This window comes from Scyliorhinus canicula, chromosome 7 (genome assembly GCF_902713615.1).
Source record: "Scyliorhinus canicula chromosome 7, sScyCan1.1, whole genome shotgun sequence".
NCBI classification, from domain to species: Eukaryota; Metazoa; Chordata; class Chondrichthyes; order Carcharhiniformes; family Scyliorhinidae; genus Scyliorhinus; species Scyliorhinus canicula.
In genome coordinates, this window is record NC_052152.1 from 116,963,612 (window position 1) to 116,985,728 (window position 22,117).

The 22,117-nt window shown below is 44.0% G+C and overlaps 1 protein-coding gene across 1 annotated transcript in view; it reads right to left on the reverse strand.

The window, feature by feature from the left end:
* The window catches only part of LOC119969306 (growth hormone-regulated TBC protein 1-A-like), a 99,985-nt gene that overhangs the window by 21,472 nt on the left and 56,396 nt on the right, over positions 1-22,117 (reverse strand). The window contains exon 5 of the mRNA XM_038802758.1: positions 8,789-8,885. Coding sequence (XP_038658686.1) covers positions 8,789-8,885 — 97 coding nt within the window. The remainder of the gene's footprint in view (positions 1-8,788; positions 8,886-22,117) is intronic.

Consider the following 22,117-nt stretch of genomic DNA (forward strand, 5'->3'; position numbering starts at 1 on the left):
AGTTTGCTGTGAGCAAATTGGCCAATCCATATCTCTGGACTGTGGGAAGAAACCGAATCACCCGGAGAAAACCCACACAGACACGGGGAGAAAGTGCAAACTCCACCCAGACAATCACCCAAGGCCGGAATTGAACCCAGGTCCCCAAGAGATGTGAGGCAGCAGTGCTAGCCACTGTGCCGCCGTGCCGTCCCTGATTGCTGTGCCTTACCCCCCCCGACACATTCCAAACAGCCAAGTCAGGTACAAAACCCCTCTGGTGCCATCTACAGAAGGTGATTACTCCGTACCGTCCCAGACAATATTAAAAAAAAATCTTTTTATTGGTATTTTCAAAATTATATACATTGCCGTTAGTTTTCATTTATTGTATAGCACAAAAAAGGCTTCTTCTTAGGTTTCTCTATTTAGTCTGTTGACGTCAGACTCAGCCTATAATCTTCCCTACCCCCCCAGCAACCCTCTCCCCAACACCCCCACCCCCCTTATGCCCTCCCTTTTTTATAGAAATATTTTAAAGTACAGTTTTGTACAATTTATGGATACAGGTATACCTTGCAAAGCAAAACATATAGGCTCTAGGAAATATAACCAGACTGGAGGAGTCTTTCCATCCCTCTAATAATAATCTTTCATTGTCATAAGTATGAAGTTACTGTGAAAAGCTCCCAGTCACCATATTCCGGTGCTTGTTCGGGGAAGCTGGTACGGGAATTGAACCCGTGCTGCTGGCCTTGTTCTGCATTACAAATCAGCTGTCTAGCCCACTGAGCTCTCTTCTATTTTTTCCTTTTTACCAATCATCTAACCCAGGGGTGGGCAAACTAAGGTTAATGGGGGGGGGGGGGGGTTTGGGTTACTTACTGGTATAGGGTGGATACGTTGACTTGAGTAGGGTGATCATTGCTCGGCACAACATCGAGGGCCTGTTCTGTGCTGTACTGTTCTATGTTCTATATGAGGCGCCCAGAATCATAAGCGGGTGAAGTAATTATTTTACTTAATATACTATGCGGCCCTTTAAAATTGTGAATTTCTGAATGTGGCCCTTGCACGGAAAAGTTTGCCCACCCCTGATCTAACCCAATCATCCCCGACAATATTTAACCAAATGAAAGATATCATCCTGTCTGTACACGTTACTGTCTGTCAGAGTTTGCTGTGACCAAATCGGTTGCCATTTTTACCATATTACAACAGTTACTACGGTAACTACTACATGGAGTTAAGCTTAAAGCATTTTGGGGTCCTTAATGTTTCAATAGAGAAACTACTATCTCCAGTTATCATGCAGCATTGCAAGTTAGCTGTGGCCTGAAACACTGCTTCTCTTCTTTGTGAGATAACAGTGATCAGTGCTGGATCTGTGACACAAGTTCACCTGCCCATAGCAGCATTATCACTCTAGCCATTAGGTGCTGCACTGCTCTGTCAAATTAGAGTCTGCATTTGGGGGTTTCTGCCCCATCATTTCTCCACTTTGCCTCTGCGTCCCGTCTCTATTTGGCTTCAGCAAAGCCTGCTAATGGGTTAACCGGCCTTTTGAGGCTCACATAAGTTTCATTGTTCTTCATCGTAAGTATACGCCATATTCCAGCCCATATTTTCAAGGCAGAGATTGACGATTGCTTATTTGGGTAAAGTTATTAAAGGATGGAGAACAAAGGCAGGTAAATGACATTCAGATTATCGAATGGTGGAATAGGCTCGAGGAACTGACTGGCTTGTGCCCCTGAAGCAATGCAGTTGAGCAGATTAAGCTTACACAGGGTAGCTCTCTGCAAGAGATGCCAATATCTTCAGACATTTGGTGAAAACTCAAATCATGAGGGAACGCTGAACGACAAATCTATTGATAATCATGCCTCTGAAATTAAATAGAACTTTCAAAGCTACGCTCAGCTTTCTACATGTTAGTATGTGTTTTTCAAGTCTGTGGTTGACAGATGAATCCACAAACGCACCCAAAAGGAGTACCTACCCCACTCCACCCTCCATGGGGAGAGTGCCCACCTTTCCCACTGGGCTCCGTTTGCTTGTTTATGTTAGTGCCTCGTGATGTAACTGACTTTTTTGTAATGTAGGTCGATTTCATGGATCTAAGCTGCAGAAACATTGCAACCTATGAGCAGTGATACAATATAGAAAGCAGGATCTGTTTCACAGAAATTCTCTCATATCTGGAAGCCTCCCTCTTCTGTGATTAACCCTAAGGTTCTGTTTTGAATGTCGAATGATCCAGGAGATGCGGTTTGCAGCTTTGTTTTGACAATTTCAAGTATTTACTGCTGCACATTTCGGAGAATCAGGTCAAAGTCGAGCAGATCTAATCAGGGGAGGGATTTCTGAGCAGTTAATGTGCTGTGTCAGGGCAGCTAGTTACTCCCGGCTAGTCACATGCTCTCAGCAGATACAACTAATCCCTGTGCCTCCAGCTACAACAGCTGCCAAACCAAACCAGAGCACAACTGGTGGCAGATCATATCAACATATTGCTCACAGATTGAGGTAAGAAGCTACAAGGTATGCCAAGAATACAGGAACAACAGTAACCATTCAAACCAACTCCATTCAATGAGATTATGGCCATTAATGACCAAACTCCATATATTCCTCCACCCCCAACTTCTGTCCTATAATCCTTAATACCCGTGATTAACAAAGCTAAATATCAGGCTTAATTTTAAAATGAACAATTAATCAAATATCAATTGCCATTAATGGAAGAATTCTAAACTTCTAACACTCACTAGAACTGTTTGCTAATTTCACGCCGGAAAGGTCTGGCACTTTTTTTTTTAGACAAAGTAGCAAATCCAAGACTCCCCAGCCAGCAAAAAAACTAGTTCATCTCTATCCACCCTGTATCGCACTGTATCTTAATTAATGATAAAGTCACCCCTTAACCGTCTAAATTCGAGGAAACAGAAGCCAGTTAGTATAATCTCTCCTTGGAGTCCAGGTACCATTCCAGTTAATTTATAATTCATTTCCTGCAAGGCCAGTGAATCATTCCTAAAATGTGACGCGCTGAACTGCTCACAGTCCTCCAGATCTGTGCGATATTGCTTTGCAGTTGAACCAAAACAGTGACCATGAAAACAAATAGCTCAAAATTGCCACCAAAATATGAAGTGGGATCTTGAACTTCTTTGTGCATCTAGTTGGGATATCATGAAAAGACTAGATAGGCCTTGGCTCCTATGTTAATTACACAAGAGGATGGGACACTTAGATAATATTCCATAATTTCCCCATGGAAAGCAAAGTAACACCAACAAAGCCTTTGGGGGCCTCACGGTAGCATGGTGGTTAGCATCAATGCTTCACAGCTCCAGGGTCCCAGGTTCGATTCCTGGCTGGGTCACTGTCTGTGTGGAGTCTGCACGTCCTCCCAGTGTGTGCGTGGGTTTCCTCCGGGTGCTCCGGTTTCCTCCCACAGTCCAAAGATGTGCGGGTTAGGTGGATTGGCCATGCTAAATTGCCCGTAGTGTAAGGTTAATGGGGGGATTGTTGGGTTACGTGGGTTTAGGTAGGGTGATCATTGCTCGGCACAACATCGAGGGCCGAAGGGCCTGTTCTGTGCTGTACTGTTCTATGTTAAAGCTGAAACTGCCAACATGGTACATTAGCAATTGTGTTGGCTGAATACATTGACTCACTCTGTACCCTTACTGAATCTATCCCTCAGCTAGTCCTTTTTAGTGAACATTTCTCTCTCTCTCTCTCTCTCTCAGCCTGCTCAATTACTAGCTAAATATATTCATTTCAACCAACCTATTTACTTGCTGAATATATCAATTTTAAATCTTTAATTGCCCAGTTTAATGATACAAGGCGGCATGGTAGCACAGTGGCTAGCACTGTTGATTCACGGCTCCAGGGTCCCGGGTTCCACATCACTGTCTGTTCGGAGTCTGCACTTTCTCCCAGTGTGTGCGTGGGTTTCCTCCGGGTGCTCCGGTTTCTGAAACTGGTTTCCGGTTTCCAAAGATGTGCAGGTTAGGTGGGTTGGCCATGCTAAATTGCCTTCAAGTGTTCCAAAAAAAGGTTAGGTGGGGTTGCTGAGGTGTGGGCTTAAGTAGGGTTCTCTTTCTAAAGGCCGGTGCAGACTCGATGGGCCAAATAGCCTCCTTCTGCACTGTGAATTCTATAATTCTATGCAACATGAAGATGGAACCTACTCCAAGATAAAGTCTATGGGGTTTAACGACTAGTATGCAATTGCCAGGTATGTACACATGCACCAGTCCCAGAAAATAGCATATATGGTAAGGAAAATCGAAAATGCTAAGGTCATGTGATGAATCACAACAGTAACATTACAAAGTCCCAACTCGTGAAGAAAATTTGTGATTCATTGTTTTCCAAATTTCTGTGACGATTTTATATCGGTTAGTCAGTTGACAATACAGAACTGGAGCACTGCTGAAAAAAATATATTTGGTTGAAGCTTTTCATCTTGCATCAGCAGGACAATTGCAAGAATATTACTGTAAGGAAAACAACAACTTTATACTATATGAGAAGACATTACTGACTAATTGGGACGTGGACTCTGATTGGTTGCCATGGAAATGCACCAGTTAATTATCACTGACAGCTACCAAGCATTGTTTGAAAATTTAAACGAGGCAGATTGACTCTGATTGGTCCAAGGGTTGCTTGAGAAAGGAACCAGTGAATGGCTGGTGAACATACTGCTACTATGCAGTAACAACACTAGTGATTTTCATTGTCAACAGGATGCTGTCGTCAAGCCAAAAAGGCTTTCTGCTTATCACACAATTGAGTAATGCAATTTCAGTGCCAGTGTGATGCTAGGAATGTAGGCTGTACATCCCAAAGACTGGCAGATTGTATCAAACAGCATGTCCCTTCCGCTGTTCACAATGCACAAGGTATTGAGTGTACCCAACCAGCCCATGCTAACAAAACTCAAAAATGTCCAACATCAGATGTCATTCCATGATTGGACAACATTTGCCAAATAATCCTCAGTGTGCTAATAATTAAGCTGATAATCAACTTAAAATAGTAAGACGGGCTCGGAAGGTGGAGTATTTGTGTGAGCTTGAAATTACATATATTAATACACAGAACCCTGTTCTATGCAGACAGAAAGAACATGTACACACATTGCACCTGTTTCAGCTAAACAAAATAAGTGGTTATCACATTTACACAATACTGCACAAGATAAAGATTTCAGAATGGTGTTTTCCCAAAACATCAAGGTAAAAGATTCAGAGAAGGTTCAATGATACCTTTTATTGTTGAAGTTTCAAAATGATTCAGAACTTAGAATTCTTCTCCCATATGTCTATGGCTTAACTGGAAATAATTCATAATCTATCAACCAGAGTGGCTTTGCACCCACAGTGATTACAGAATCATCAACTAGAACAGCCCAGAGGAGATATTTGTCCTACATTTGCTCTGCCTTTTTTGAAGGGCATTGCATTGGACCCCACGCAATTGTATTCCCCTTTAAGGAAATGTTTTCCCCTTTCGGATCTACATCTTGAAAAACAAAGCTTTCCAAATGTTAAGCATGACAGTGTTTCACAAGTTCATGTGAAATTTCCCTCTTTGTTATTGTAACTATACTCGTCCCTCCAATGTAAACAGGTCAGTATTTCAGGTAAAATAGCAAAAATCTTCGACAAAACACTATATGCAGCTGTATTAAAAGAGCTCAGAGTTTGATCACAATTTTTGAAAGCCTGTAAGTATTTCTATAATGCTTTTTACAATTTCAAGACTCTCCAAAGATTTTTAGAGTCAATTGTGTTCATGTCTAACCAACTCTAGTAAACATCAGGACATTTCTTTAAAAATATAAGCTCCCGTCCTGTTGAACACATACTAGTCTTTACAAACCCAATCAAGATGCAATAACTTAGTCTTGACCATGGTCCTATCCACTCCCCCCATCCTCCGCATCTGTGCAGAGTAAACAGAAACTAAAACTGCTCATCCTCTCCCTCAGACTAAATGTTAAGGCTTGGGTTCCCTCTCCTGATCATTATCTGACAAGAATAGCACCATGAGATCTCCAACATTCCAGGTAGCTATTATGAATATCTTTTCCAAAAGGCAGCACAGCATTCCCTCAGTGCTGCATCAAACTGTCTACTCCAGTTACAACCTCATGCCCCAAATGGAACTTGAAGACACAATCTGATTCAAAGCTGAAAGGGTGGACTAAATGAGTTACTGTAAATCTCAAACAAAGACCAAAGGAACAGGCCCTTTGGCCCTCGAAGCACATGCCGACCATGCTGCCCGACTAAACTACAATCTTCTAACTTCCTGGGTCCATATCCCTCTATTCCCATCCTATTCATGTATTTATCAAGATGCCCCTGAAATGTCACTATCGTCTCTGCTTCCACCACCTCCTCCGGCAGCGAGTTCCAGGCACCCACTACCCTCTGTGTAAAAAAAAACTTGCCTCGTACATCTACTCTAAACCTTGCCGCTCGCACCTTAAACCTATACCCCCTAGTAATTGACCCCTCTACCCTGAGAAAAGCCTCGGACGATCCACTCTGTCTATGCCCCTCATAATTTTGTAGACTTCTATCAGATAGCCCCTCAACCTCCATCGTTCCAGTGAGAACAAACCGAGTTTTTCAACCACTCCTCATAGCTAATGCCCTTCATACCAGGCAACATCCTGGTAAATCTCTTCTGCACATCCTCTAAATCCTCCACATCCTTCTGGTAGTGTGGTGACCAGAATTGAACACTATACTCCAAGTGTGGCCTAACTAAGGTTCTATACAGCTGCAACATGATTTGCCAATTCTTATACTCAATGCTCCGGCCTATGAAGGCAAGCATGCCGTATGCCTTCTTGACTATCTTTTCCACCTGTGTTGCCCCTTTCTGTGACCTGTGGACCTGTACACCTAGATTTCTCTGACTTTCAATACTCTTTAGAGTTCTACCATTCACTGTATAAATTCTATTCCGTTCTATTCTATTATTCGTCAAATTCTTCTGACAGACACCCCAGGATCATGGTCAGGGAATGGAATGGTGAACAGCCTTTATGCCTCAAATTTCTGGTATTATATGTTGAGGGGCCCCTCCCTATTTGGTTACACTGGCCCAGATGAGGCTGATTGACTCGGCACTAGTGCCCAGGCAGGGGGTAGCAATAACCATCTCTCCTTCGGGTGTTCAAAGTTACGACTCTTACCAACAACTACAGACCTGGAGAAACTTGCTATTTCTATGGAAATAACTCGATAATCCCGCCAAACATGAAGGAGTAGGGGTGGCTGCAGTTGCAGTACCCCGAGGCATGGGCCCCCATTCAGCCATATCGAGCGAGTACCCGAGTACCTTATAGCCCATCAACCTTGACTAAACTGAGTTTTAATCCCAGTATATACTGGATAAATTCCCAAATGGAATTCAATCCAGAGAAGTGTTAGGTAATCCATTTGCAATGTGGAAGAAAGGTAAGGGAATACTGAGATGTATAGAGGGACCAAGGAGTATATGTCTACAAATCCTTGAAGATTGCTGTACAGGTAGAAAACATGGTCAAAGGGATACTTTCCTTTATATTCCAAGCTGGAGAGTACAAGAGCAGGGAGGCTTCCCTCGAATTATATAAAACACCCGTTAGACCGTATCTAGAGTATTGTGTGCAGTTCTGGTCACTGCATTACAGGAAGGATATGATCACACTGGGGAGAGTAAAGATTTACCAGGATATAGCTGGCAAACTGGAAAGTGCTGAGGTTAATAAAGATTAAAGAATACATTTTGACTGAAAAATGCAATGAGAAGCAATCAGCAACTTTTAAAGCTGAGCGGGCTCAAAGTACCTGAACTTTCAGAAAGGAAGACACCTGGAGCAGCTGCCAGCAACCCGATTTTGTACAAAGCAGCTGAACACATCCAAGTGTTAACAAGCAGCAGTCACCAGCACATCACTCCTTCTGAAGCCAAAAAGCAACCCAATACATGGAAAAAGCCTTCTGCTGCACTTTTTCATTTGAGGCCTGACTCAGATATTCTAATTGCATCAAGAATCAGATCCCTAACTTACAGAAAGCTTGCCGCTTGCCTGTAACCAGTTGGGGGTTGATAAGTTCAGCCTCTCAGTGCTGCACATACTTCAAGTCCATCCTCTAGCATGTGCAGATGCTGAATGTTTAGCTAGATTCAACTTTCCATGGTGTGATGTGCCAACTCATGGCTAGCAGTTTGCATTACCAGCCGTCATATTGTAGGTTATATATCGTCCGTGTCGCTCTGGCACCCCGATTGTGAGGCTGGTGAGTTGGCAGCATGCACAGAGATTTGGGTTCAGGGAATGTTTTCAGTCACGTCACACTGTGCTCGGACACATATTTAATTTAAATTTTGTTTTGAAAAGCCAATATGGGAAATTTTCAACTCCTGAGGTAGGAGAAAGATTTGATGTAAAAACATTAAAATAAACCTGTAACAGTAGAGGGAGGGTGGAGCCAATCGACAGGGAAAGGGGCGGGGGTGAGGAGAAAGGAACTATACATATGTAAATACATGACAATATCTATTCCAATAAAAATATTTCAAAATAGCAATAAAAAGGGGGCAGGAGGGTTAGGGGGCTTGGGAGGTTATTTCCCACATGGTATTGTCCAATAAAGACATTTTGAACATGGACATTTCTATGGTTTTATAAGTTGCATTGTTATGTGCTTAAAAAGAACAGAGAGAAGCTGATTCAGGAATACCTGCACCATTGTAATGTAGGACAACACATTTGCAGCTGACATACCCGGTACTATCTTTGCAATCAGGGCGTCTAACAACCAGAAGGACTTCTCTTCATCCTTGGTCACTATTAGTAAATAACCAGCAATGAAATTCATCCCCTGAAAAATGGAAGAAAAATAATGAATCAAGAGATGATTTTTTTTTTCCTGAAAAGATAAGATGAGAGAAAAGAGACACATAATGGAGAGACTCCAGCTGAAGAATTCGATACCATGATTTCAATTATTCATAAACCCGAGTAAGGGTAACAAATGCAAGCAGCAGATAGTATTCTCAATATCATTTCCAATCCTCCTACCCTCACCTTCCTCTCAATCCAAACTGACCATTACTTTTATTATGGGCGGCATTGGCTGGGCAAGCATTTATTTCCCATCCCTCAATGTCATAGAATCCCTACAGTGCAGGAGATGATCATTTGGCCCATTGAGACCGCACCAACACTCTGAATGAGAACGCTACCTAGGCCCAACCCCTGCCCTATTCCAATAACCCCACGTAACTGTTGGACACTAAGGGACAATTTAGCATCTCCAATCCACCTAACCTGTGGATCTTTGGACTGTGGGAGGAAACCAGAGCACCCGGAGGAATCCCCGCAGACACGGGGGGGGGGGGGGAAAGTGCAAACTCCACACAGATAGTAACCCAAGGCTGGAATTGAACCCAGGTTCCTGGCACTGTGAGGCAGCAGTGCTAACCACCTTGCCAGTGTCCTAAGCCAAATAAGAGTCAACCACATGCTGTGGATTTGGAGCCACATTCAGGCATATTTCCTTCCCAAAAGGACATTAATGAACCAGTAGGGTTTTTACAACAATCTACGGTGGTTTAAGGCCCTCTTAGACTTAATTAATTCCAGATTTTTATTGAATTCAGATTTCATCATCTGCCATGGTGGCTTTCAAACCTGGGTCCGCAGAGCATGACCCTGGGTCTCTAGTTTACTAGGCCAGTAACAATAATCCTCCATCACTGCCTCCCCTCTACCTGTGCCTCTCTCCCTTGAGGTGGATCTCCCAGTTCTGGAGTTTGTAACTACCTCAAATACGTTTTCAGCGTTCAGTTAAATGTTCCCAGAACAACAGTGAAACTTCCAGAATATCTCCTATGAACCAATCTCAAGTCCTTTCACCTCTCCTCATAGCTCGCATCTTAAGCTAGCTATCAATCTGGTTGCCTGCCACTGTGCAATCTCCTTTGCCTGGATACTCTTGCTGTTACATTTGGAACTGAACACAGGTCTGGCTGGTCCGGATTATCAGCAACCTGTTATTTACATCTGAGGCCTTTCTTGTCATCGCAGAACACAATGGCAGCACAGACTTTTCCACATGGTTCACTGCTGTGTAGCTCGAAACAGAAGATTCCAAAGTACTAGGCTCATGCCAGACCGACAGAGAGACACACAGACAGAGTGGGCAGCACAGTAACATAATGGACAGCACAGTTGTTTCACAGTTCCAGCGTCCCAGGTTCAATTCCCGGCTTAGGTCACTGACTGTGTGGAGTCTGTATGTTCTCCCCATGTCCGCGTGGGTTTCCTCCGGGTGCTCTGGTTTCCTCCCACAGTCCAAAGATGTGCAGGTTAGGTGGATTGGCCATTCTAAATCGCCCTTAGAGTCCAAAGGTTAGGTGGGGTTACTGGGTTATGGGAAAAAAGGGTTAGGGTGGAGATGTGGGGCTTAAGTTGGGTGCTCTTTCCAAGGGCCGGTGCAGACTCGATGGGCTGAATGGCCTCTTTCTGCATTGTAAATTCTATGATTCTAAGAGGCACACACACAGACAGAGGCGCACACACACAGACAGAGGCGCACACACACAGACAGAGGCGCACACACACAGACAGAGGCGCACACACACAGACAGAGGCGCACACACACAGACAGAGGCGCACACACACACAGACAGAGTTCCTGTTTATCAAATGCACCCCCTTAGAAAGCAGGAAATCAGTGAAATTTAATAATCTTTATTGCCACGAATAGGCTACATTGCATTGAAGTTACTGTGAAAAGCCCCTAGTCGCCACATTCCGGCACCTGTTCGGGTACACAGAGAGAGAATTCAGAATGTCCAAATTAGCTAACAGCACGTCTTTCAGGGCTTGTGGGAGGAAACTGGAGCACCCGGAGGAAACCCAGGTAGACATGAGAAGAACGTGCAAACTCCGCACAAACAGTGACCCAGCCGGAAATTGAACCTGGGACCCTGGCGCTGTGAAGCCACAGTGCTGGCCAATTCACCCACCCTGCAAATCTTTGGGTTATCGGGGTGAGACCCGCGTAGACACTGGGAGAATACTCAAAGGGTGGAGGGAGGCAGACCACTGTTTGTTCCAGGAGGTTGAAATCCACAACAAATCTGCAACAACGCCACTGCTGCATCCACAACCACCTACTTCCAGTCAAAAAATGAAGAGACATGGACCTGCTGCCTGCAGTTCTGCCCGGTAATGGATGGTGATTGGATCCAGCTTGAATGGAATGATTTCCAAGGACTCCAGTAAAGCAGAATTGGAAACCTGGACTCCGAGACAAGGACCTGCCATCTCTCTCTCTTTTTCTCTTTGTTTTTCTCCAGAAAAGCTACTGTACTTCTGAAACTTCAGAGACCTGAATGAGTCTACAGTGAAAACCATTACAGACTGGCAAGCAGAAATCTCAACCTGAAAGCCTAGTTTAAAAGGAAAGTGTGTTTAAAGACAGCCATCGGAAACAAAGATTCTTTATCCTTTTGCTTATTATTTTCACCCCTCTCTTCCATTCTTGAGTTTGTTTGTCTTGAGGTGTGCGTGTATATAAATAAATAAATAAAAGAGGGTGGGGCAAGTTTAAATGGGGGGGGGGGGGTTAGAAATTAAATAATAGTTAATCTGTTGTATTTGCTGCATATTTAGTTATAGCTGTTATCAATAACTTTAATTGTGTTTAAATTTGCAAACCTGATGTCTAGTTACTGGGCAGCTAAGGACCACAGACTTCAGCTGTTTTTCTAAGAATTATTTCTTGATTTGAATTATGTTGCGACTCCGGGTCAAGTGGGGCTGGAATTGGCCACACACTTGCCCAGGGGTCATATCACTTTCCTGCCTGCTCCCCAGACTGGGACTCCCTTATCAATCAAAAAAATCTGTCTCATCCCCGAATTTATTCAATGAGCCAGCCTCCACTGCTCTCTGGGGATAAAATTCCAAAGAATAATGACCCACTAAGGAGAAAACTCCACCTCCATTCAGTCTGAAACAGAGACACCTTACTTTCAAACTGCACCCCCTAGTTCTAGACCACACCCCACAAGGGGAAAACATCCTCCCAGCATCCACTCTCTTTAGTCCCATCAGAATTTGACGTTTCAATAGGATCACCTCTTGTTCTTGTAAACGCCAACAGATACAGACCCAGCCTGGTCAACCTTTCCTCATAAGATACTGCAAAGATACTGCACCATCCCAGGTATCAATTGAGTGAACCTTCTTTGAACAGCTTCAAATACAATTATATCCTTTCTGAAATAAGGAGGCCAGAACTGGGCATAGTATTCCAGGTGTGGTCTCACCAATACCATGTACATAACCCCCTGTAAAAGAATGTCTCCACTGCTGCCTCACAGCACCAAGGACCCGGGTTCAATTGCGGCCTTGGGTGACTGGGGAGTTTCTCCCCGTGATTGTGTTGGTTTCATCCGAGTGCTCTGGTTTCCGTCCGCAGTCCAAAGATGTGTGGGTTAGGTGGATTTACCATTCTAAATTACCGCTTAGTGTCTCCAGGTATGCGGGTTAGGTGGGGTTCGGCGGATAGAGTGGGGGAGTGGGCCGAGGTAAGTTGCTCTTTCAGAGGGTTGGTGCAAATTTGATGGGCCGAATGGCCTCCTTCTGCACTGTCGGAATTATATGAAATCTATGCCCTCATTTTGGTTCTAAATAGTTTGTAATTATGTCCTCTGGTTCTAATTCCCCAACCAAGGGAAATATCTTACCTGCACCTGCCTGTCTATCCCTTCAAGAATTTTGTAGATTTCAATGAGATTCATCTTTCATTTTTCAAAACACTAGAGAATACAGGCCCGGTTTGCCCAATTTCTCTTCAGAAGACTGTTCCACAATCCCCAGAACAAGTCATGAACCTTTGTTGCACTCCCTCAATGGCAATAATATCCTTCCCAAGATAGGGGGCCAAAACTGCACACAGTATTCCAGGTGTGGTCTAACCAAGGTTCTACGATTGCTGCATCTGTAGCAGAAATTCTCTACTTTTATCCCCCTTGTAATAAATGACAACATTCCATTTGCCTTCCTAATCAGTTGCTGTACTGGCATACTAAATTATTTTGATTTCTGTACCAGGACACCAAGATCCCTCTGTATTATAGCATTCTGCAATCTTTCTCCATTGAAATAGTATTCTGCTCTTCTTTTATTCCTGCCAAAGTGGACATCACACTTTCCTAGGTTATACTCCATCTGCCAAATATTTGCCCACTCACTTAATCTATCTATATTCCTTTGCAGACTTCTTACTCTTGTACCTTTCTTTGTGTCATCAGCAAATTTAGCAACCATACATTTGGTTTCTTCATCCAGGTCAATGATGTAAATTGTAAAAGGTTGAGGTCCCAGCACTGACCATGTGGTACACCACTTGTCATATAGTGCCTACCCAAAACTTACCCACCTCTGCTTCCCATTAGCTAGCCAATCTTCTATCCATGCAAATACATTTTTCACTACACCATGAAGCCATGAAGCCTTATTTTTTGTACTAACAGTATCAAATGTCTTTTGGAATTCCAAGTACAGCACATCTACAGGTTTCCTCTTTATCCACAATGCTCGTCACTTCCTCTGCTTGTTACTTCCTCAAATAACTAATAAATTAGTGAAACACAAATTTCTCTTTCACAAAACAATGTTCACTCTGCCTTATTGCATTAAGATTTTCCAAGTGCTCTGCTGTAATCTCCTTAATAGATTCTATAATTTTTCCTAGGATAGAGATTAAGCTAACTGGCCTGTAGATTCCTGCTTTCTGTCTCCCACCTTTCTTGAATAGATGAGTTATATTCACTATTTTCTAATCTGAAAGGAGCTTTGCAGAACCCGGAGAATTTTGGAAAATTACAACCAACACATCTATTATCTCAGAAGCCACTTCTTTTAAGACCCCAAGATCATAGAATTTACAGTGCAGAAGTAGGCCATTCGGTCCATCGAGTCTGCACCAGCCCTTGGAAAGAGCACCCCACTTAAGCCCACACCTCCACCTAATCCCCGTAACCCCACTGAACCTTTTTTGGACACCAAGGGCAATTTAGCACGGCCAATCCACCTATCCTGCACATCTTTGGACTGTGGGAGGAAACCGGAGCACCTGGTGGAAACCCACGCAGACAGAGGGAAATGTGTAGACTCCACACAGCCAGTGACCCAAGCCAGGAATCTAACCTGGGACCCTGGAGGGGGTGAAGCAACTGTGCTAACCACTGTGCTACCCGTTGTCGGCCATCAGGTCGTGGGGACTTCTCAGCCTTTAGATCTAATAGTTTGAAGGCTGATACAAAATATCTGGTCAACTCTTCCGCATTTCCCAGATACATTCTCTAGAGTACCAATGCTCACTTTAGATACTTCTTTCCTTTTTAAATACTTACAAAACAGATAAGAGGTTCTACATTTATAGCTAGCTTTTTCTCCTATGTATTCTCTCATTTTTTTTAAAGCCATTCTTTGCTGGTTTTTAAATTCTGTCCAATCTTCTAACCTACCATGAATCCCTGCAGAATTGTACTCATCAAGTTGCTTAGTTAGCCACAGATGGAGCATCCACTCCACCTAAAGTCATGCCTTCTCACTGAAGCGTATCTTTATTGATGCGTCGGTCATAAATGTCCAGAAAGCCTTTGACAAGGTGCCACACAAAAGGTTGCTGCATAAGATAAAGATGCATGGCATTAAGGGTAAAGTAGTAGCATGGATAGAGGATTGGTTAATTAATAGAAAGCAAAGAGTTGGGATAAATGGGTGTTTCTCTGGTTGGCAATCAGTAGCTAGTGGTGTCCCTCAGGGATCCGTGTTGGGCCCACAATTGTTCACAATTTACATTGATGATTTGGAGTTGGGAACCAAGGGCAATGTGTCCAAGTTTGCAGATGACACTAAGATGAGTGGTAAAGCGAAAAGTGCAGAGGATACTGGAAGTCTGCAGAGGGATTTGGATAGGTTAAGTGAATGGGCTCGGGTCTGGCAGATGGAATACAATGTTGACAAATGTGAGGTTATCCATTTTGGTAGGAATAACAGCAAACGGGATTATTATTTAAACGATAAAATATTAAAGCAAGCCGCTGTTCAGAGAGACTTGGGTGTGCTAGTGCATGAGTCACAGAAGGTTGGTTTACAAGTGCAACAGGTGATTAAGAAGGCAAATGGAATTTTGTCCTTCATTGCTAGAGGGATGGAGTTTAAGACTAGGGAGGTTATGTTGCAATTGTATAAGGTGTTAGTGCAGCCACACCTGGAGTATTGTGTTCAGTTTTGGTCTCCTTACTTGAGAAAGGACGTACTGGCGCTGGAGGGTGTGCAGAGGAGATTCACTAGGTTAATCCCAGATCTGAAGGGGTTGGATTATGAGGAGAGGTTGAGTAGACTGGGACTGTACTCGTTGGAATTTAGAAGGATGAGGGGGGATCTTATAGAAACATTTAAAATTATGAAGGGAATAGATAGGATAGATGCGGGCAGGTTGTTTCCACTGGCGGGTGACAGCAGAACTAGGGGGCATAGCCTCAAAATAAGGGGAAGTAGATTTAGGACTGAGTTTAGGAGGAACTTCTTCACCCAAAGGGTTGTGAATCTATGGAATTCCTTGCCCAGTGAAGCAGTTGAGGCTCCTTCATTACATGTTTTTAAGGTAAAGATAGATAGTTTTTTGAAGAATAAAGGGATTAAGGGTTATGGTGTTCGGGCCGGAAAGTGGAGCTGAGTCCACAAAAGATCAGCCATGATCTAATTGAATGGCGGAGCAGGCTCGAGGGGCCAGATGGCCTACTCCTGCTCCTAGTTCTTATGTTCTTATGTCACTGCATCTCTACTGTTCTACCCTTTAATTAAATTTCCTAGTTCACGTGAACCAATTCTTCATGTCCTTGTAATTGTCCTTATTTAGTTTGAAACACGAGTCTTAGATCCACACTTCTCACCCTCAAACTGAATGTGAAATTCAATCATGCTATAATCGAGGATTTTTTACTGTGACGTCATTAATTAGTCTATCTCAATACACATTATCATGTCTAGAATAGTCAGGATGGCTACAGAACATGCTGCTCTTAAGAAATTGTCCCCAAAACACTCTACGAATCTCTCCCCTAGTCCTAACTATGTCATTGGTGTTTACGCAAACCACAACAACTGGATCTTTCCCATTCCACTGCAAGTTCCTCTCCAGCCCCAGGCAGGCAACACAGCCTCTGGACTCATACTTTTGGCAGCAGAGAACTGTGTCTATCCCCCTGACTATACTGACCCCAACTCCCACTTCATTCCTATTGATTCCAACCAATAAATGGCCCCCTGCAGCATGGTGATGTCACTCATCCACCGTGCAGTCATCACTCTCATCTACTTAGCCCAAGAATATCCTCATCTTACAGATTTACCTCATCTTAAGATGTCAAAGCAAGACAACCATTTCAAATCATTGCCTTGGATTTATCTTCAACAGAATACTGCAATATCGGGCAACAGTGAGCCCAACCCCTCCAGCTAGGAGAATATACCAAGAGACACGCTTTACAACAGTTGCCATGTAACAAAGGTACTTGAGCACTAGACATTATGAAATTTGTGGTCTGTGAACATCAACTACCAGTCAAAACTGTCAAGTTTCTGTACACAGTGCATGGAAAAAAGATAAATGTGTGTATGTTAATTAAATTGCAGCTCCTTCCCTTTAAAGAAACATTAGGTCAAATTGATAACATTTGGCACTGGGTGACTTCCTGAGCAAGCACAATTCAAAACAATACCAAAGCATAAAAGGACAGGGCTAAGAACCATTCAGTCATACAATAACATCCAGTGTTATGTAGATAAAAATAATCTAAAAAGAAACTCAGGAACTCGTCCACAGAATCCATAAAATCCCTACAGTACAGAAGGAGGCCATTTGGCCCATCAAGTCTGCACGGACCGTCTGAAAGAGCATTTTATCAAGGACCACTCCCCCTCCCTACCCCCATAACCCTGCACATTGATACTAAGGGGCAATTTAGCATGGCCAATCCACCTAACCTGCACATCTTTGGATTGTGGGAGGAAACCCAAGCACCCGAAGGATACTCACGCAGCCATGAGGAGAATGTGCAACCTCCACACAATCACCCAAGGCCGGAATCGAGCCTGGGTCCCACTGCAAGGTAGCAGTGCCAGCCGCGCCACCCTCTTGGGCCCACAAAGTTTGAAAAATTAACTGACCGAGTTTACATTAATACAGTGCCTTTCATAGCTTCAGGATATCCCAAAGTATTCACAGGCAATGAAGTACCTTTGTAATGTGGCTACTGTTGTAAAGTCGGGAAACGTGGAGGCTAATGCGTGCACAGCAAACTCCCACAGAGATAAGATATATGAACAGGGTTTAGTGATGTTGGTTGAGGGTAAAACATTAGCCCCAGGACACTGGGGAGAACTTTGCTTCTCTTTCTGCGATACTGGGCATGGGATCTTTTCCATCTAGCCAAGAGATATCTCAATTTAATTCCTCAGCTAGAAAGCAAAATGAAGACAGTTTAGTCACATGCCCAAATTCCCTACTACTATCCTACATAAACCGGTGCACTAGGAGTTAAGTTCTTCACCAATATTGTAACTGCCAATATTGTAACAGAGCCTGCAGTAGCTAGCTTAAAACGGTACTGGAGACAGGCCTTCATCTCACTGGAAAAGGAAGTGTGATAAAACTAGTGATACAGCCCAACCGCTGTTCTGAAGTGATAATCAAACACAAATACACAAGCTATCTGAAGACTAGGCACATTGCAGAAACTGCCTGTTGGAACCAAAGCTTGTCCAAGGGCTTTGTCATCAAATGTAAGTGCTGGAGGATCACCATGCCAGACTTGACTACTCCATCTTTGTGCGGGAGAGCAGATGGGACCGAGACTTGGTCAAGTTGAGAACTAGGTCTCCCGAGCACAATAGAGGATGATGGTATTTTCCAACACCACCTCTTTGCAAATTTCTACTCTCGTCAGGGAAAATGGAGAAAAAGCATTTCCAGGCATGCTGGAAAAGTTGCAGACCCTCTGTCTACCTGCTCAGTATTTGCAGCAGAACAATGAAAATTTTTATTTGGATTACAGCCAAGGTCCATGTACCCAGTAGGTTCGCCTGCTTGAATATAATTTTGCAGGGCTCAGTGGTGTCAGTGTCACCTCCACTCCGGCAATAACACCTCATTTTCATTTGTGGGTTTCAGGCTAAAAATAGAGAGTGGAATGTGTGAAGAGCAGGAATAAGAGGAAGGAGATGGAAATAAATGAGAAACAGAAAAAGGATAAATAAATAAAATCTGAAAGAGAGGCAAATATACACAGGCACTAAGGATAGGAGCATTCCCAGAGAATGAGTGTAAGAGAGCCAGTCAGCATGCATAAGTGGATAAAAGGAGAGAGGGGCAAGAGCGAGGGGCAAGAGCAAACTGCCCACGAGCAATGGCGAGGGGGCGCAAAGAGAACGAGGACGCCAAAGAGGGGTGACGGATGGGACCTCTATAGCTAGGAGGGAAGGAATGAACAGGTGTGATGACATTGGTGTAGTGCATACACCACCAACTGGTGGAAGGGAGGGAGGAGTCCTGTTGGAGGTCCAGCTTGAGGACCATGGTGACGGCATCACTTCAACTGGCGCCAGGGAGGTACATGATTAGCCTGGTTGTACAGTTTACGATCAGGGTGTGGAACCAGTTGAGGACAAACTTTAGGATGGAGGGGATGTCGGTGCTGACACCGTTGTGTGGAAACCACAGGTTTAAGCCAGGGGAGATGAATGGCATGTATGGGAATTGGAGGGAGATGGGGCTGGTGAAGGTGGCGGATTTGTACGTGGAAGAGAAGCTTGCAGGTCTGGAAGAGCTCCGGGAGAGAGTGGAGTTGCTGAAAGGAAATTAATTCAGGTATATGCAAGTGAGGGATTTCACACGGAAGAAATGGAGTTTCCCAAGCTGCCGGAGTATAACCTGCTGGAAGAGCTGCTGCTCCCGGATGTGGAGGGGAGGACAGGATTGGCAATATATATGGTTGGCTGGGGGAGCAAGTGGGAGGATGAAGAATAAATAAGAGGAGTTGGGGGGGGGGGGGGGGGGGGGGAAAGAGACAGAATGGGGAGTGTGGAGTGAGGCAATGCACAACGTAAATTCAACTTCTTGTGTACGAGGATGAGCTTGATTCAATTCAAGGCGGTGCACAGGGTGCATATGACCCAGGCGAGGATGAGTGGGTTTCCAGGTGGTGGCAAACAAGTGAGAGAAGTGTGGGCGAGGGTCAGCGGATCATGCGCAGATGTTCTGGGAAGTTGGAGAGATACTGGGAAGCGGTGTTCAGGACTCTATTGAAGATGGTGTGGGGAGAGGTCAGGCCAGACCCTTTGGGGCGTCAGAAATGCCGGAGATGATGGAGGGGAGGAGGGCTGATGCCGTGGCCTTCGCTGCTTAATTGCCCGGCAAAGGATATTGCTGTATTGCAGTCGGTGCTGCCGCCGGGGTGGCGGCCTGGCTGGGAACCTGTATGGCTCCTTTCAGTTGGAAAGATTAAGTTCGAGTTGAGGGGATCAGTGGAGGGCTTTGAGACACGGTGGGGACAGTTCATGACAATATTTGAGGAATTCTTTGTTGGGTTTGGGGGGGGGGGAATCATTAAACAAACTGAACTGTGGGGGTGTTTTGAGAATATTATTGATTTGTGTTGTTATATATTTGAATAAACCTGTAATAAAATACATTTAATAAAAACTAGTGGAAGGGACGTAGAGAAACAAATTTGCAAAGAAATTACAGAGGCGGCGAACCATGTAGATATGTTTTGGGCATGTCCAAAATTGAGGGGATTCTGGCAGGGATTTGCGGATGTTATGTCAGAAGTCCTAGAAGGGAGGGTAACTGCGAGTTCAGAACTGGCAATATTTGGGGTATCGGAAGATCCGGGGGCCAAGGTGGGGGAGGGAGGCCGATGTCCTGGCCTTCTCCTATCTGATGGCCTGGAGACGGATTTTGCTGGGATGGAGGGACTCAGAGCCCCATAAGTCAGGAGTGTGGGTCAGCAATATGGCAGGTTTGCTCAGTCTGGAAAAAATCAAGTTTGCCTTGAAAGGATCAACTCAGGGGTTCGCCCGGAGATGGCAACCGTTCATCAATTTCTTCAAAGAAAATTGAACGTCAGCAGTAAGGGTGGGTGGGGGAGGGGGTAAACAATAGGCATGGCAATGTTAGATAAGGACAGGGAACTTAGTATTGGGGTAATTAAGGAATAGGGCGGGGGTAGTAGGGGACGTTGTTTCTGTTTTTTGTTCTTTTCGATGTTTTGCGTGTCGGTTGGCACGGTTGTTTAAGAAATGTTAGTGTGTTAAACTGTGAAAATTACAAATGCTTCAACAAAATATTTTTTATTTTAATTACAGAGGTGCAAGAATTATACAGTAATCAGCTTGGGGACTTTGATTATCCAAATATAGATTGGGTTAGGAATAGTGCAAAAGGACAAGAGGTGCGAGAGTTGCTCAATGTGTTCAAGATTTTATCTGGAGCAATTTGGAGGGCAGGCACGTGATTCTGGGGAATGAATTGGCCCGAGTGGATCATTATATCAATGGGAGAGCATTTAGGAGATGGTGACCATAGTATCATAAAGTTTAGGTTGGCTATGCAAAAGGACAAGAAACAACCCAAAGCAGAGATAATTATTTGGGGGAAAGCCAACTTCGATGGAATGAAAATGCATCCGAGTTGAGTGGGCTGGAATCAAATATTGGCCGGAAAGATAGTGATGGAGCAATGAGGCATCTTAGTATTGGAGGCAACGTCAAAGAATATTCCCTTGAAGGGGAAAGATAGGACCAAGAAATCTAGAACATCCTGGATGACAGGAGAGAAGGTGAAATGGAAGAAGTACCCGTATGACAGATGTCACGTAGAAAATACAATGGAGAGACAGTCTGAATATAGAAGGACCAGAGGGGAAGTTAAAGAAACTAATCAGAAAAGTAATTAGGGAGTCTAAAAAGAAATTAGCAGCGAACATAAAGGGAATGCCAAGGTCTTCTATAAGTGTGTAAACGGGTGGTAAAAGAGAGTGGGGCCAATTTGGGATTTTAAAAAAAGGAGACTTGTATGTGGAGATAGTAAACAAGTACTTTGCCTCTGTCTTTACAAAGGAAGAATATGTTATCCAGGCCAAGGTGAGGGAGGCGAAGTAATTGGTACGTAGGACCTGCAATCGTTCAAGAAGGGAGCTCACCAACTACCTTCTCAATGGAAATTAGAGCTGGGGAATAAGTGCTGGCCAAGCCAGCAATACCCACATCCCAAGAATGAGTTTTTAAAAACTCAAAAGAATTTATAATTGATAAGGAAGAGGCGGCATAAAGGCTATCTTTACTTAAAATTGTTAAGGTACCAGGACCGGTTGAGATGAATCCAAGGATAATGAGGGAGGTGAGGGTGGAAATTTCAGAGGCACTGGCATGGTCCCGGAGAACTAGAGAATTAGGCCACTCCACCCATCGAGCCTGCTCCGCCACTCAATCATGGCTGATATTTTTCTCATCCCATTCTCCAGCCTTCTCACCATAACCCCCGATTCCCCTTATTAATCAAAAACCTATCTATCTCTTTCTTAAAGACACTCAGTGATTTGGCCTCCACAGCCTTCTGCGCCAATGAGTTCCACAGATTCACCACCCCCTGGCTGAAGAAATTCCTCGTCATCTCAGTTTTAAAGGATCATCCCTTTAGTCTGAGATTGTGTCCTCTGGTTCTAGTTTTTCTTACGAGTGGAAACATCCTCTCCAAATCCACTTTAGACAGACCTCGCAGTATCCTGCAAGTTTCAATAAGATCCTCCCTCATCCTTCTAAACTCCAACGAGTACAGACCCAGAGTCCTCAACTGTTCCTCATATGGCAATGTCTTCATTCCAGGGATCATTCTTGTGAACCTCCTTTGGACCCTTTCCAAGACCAGCACAGCCTTTCTTAGATATGGAGCCCAAAACTGCTCACAATACACCAAACGGGGTCTGACCACAGCCTCATGGAGCCTCGGAAGTACATCCCTGCTTT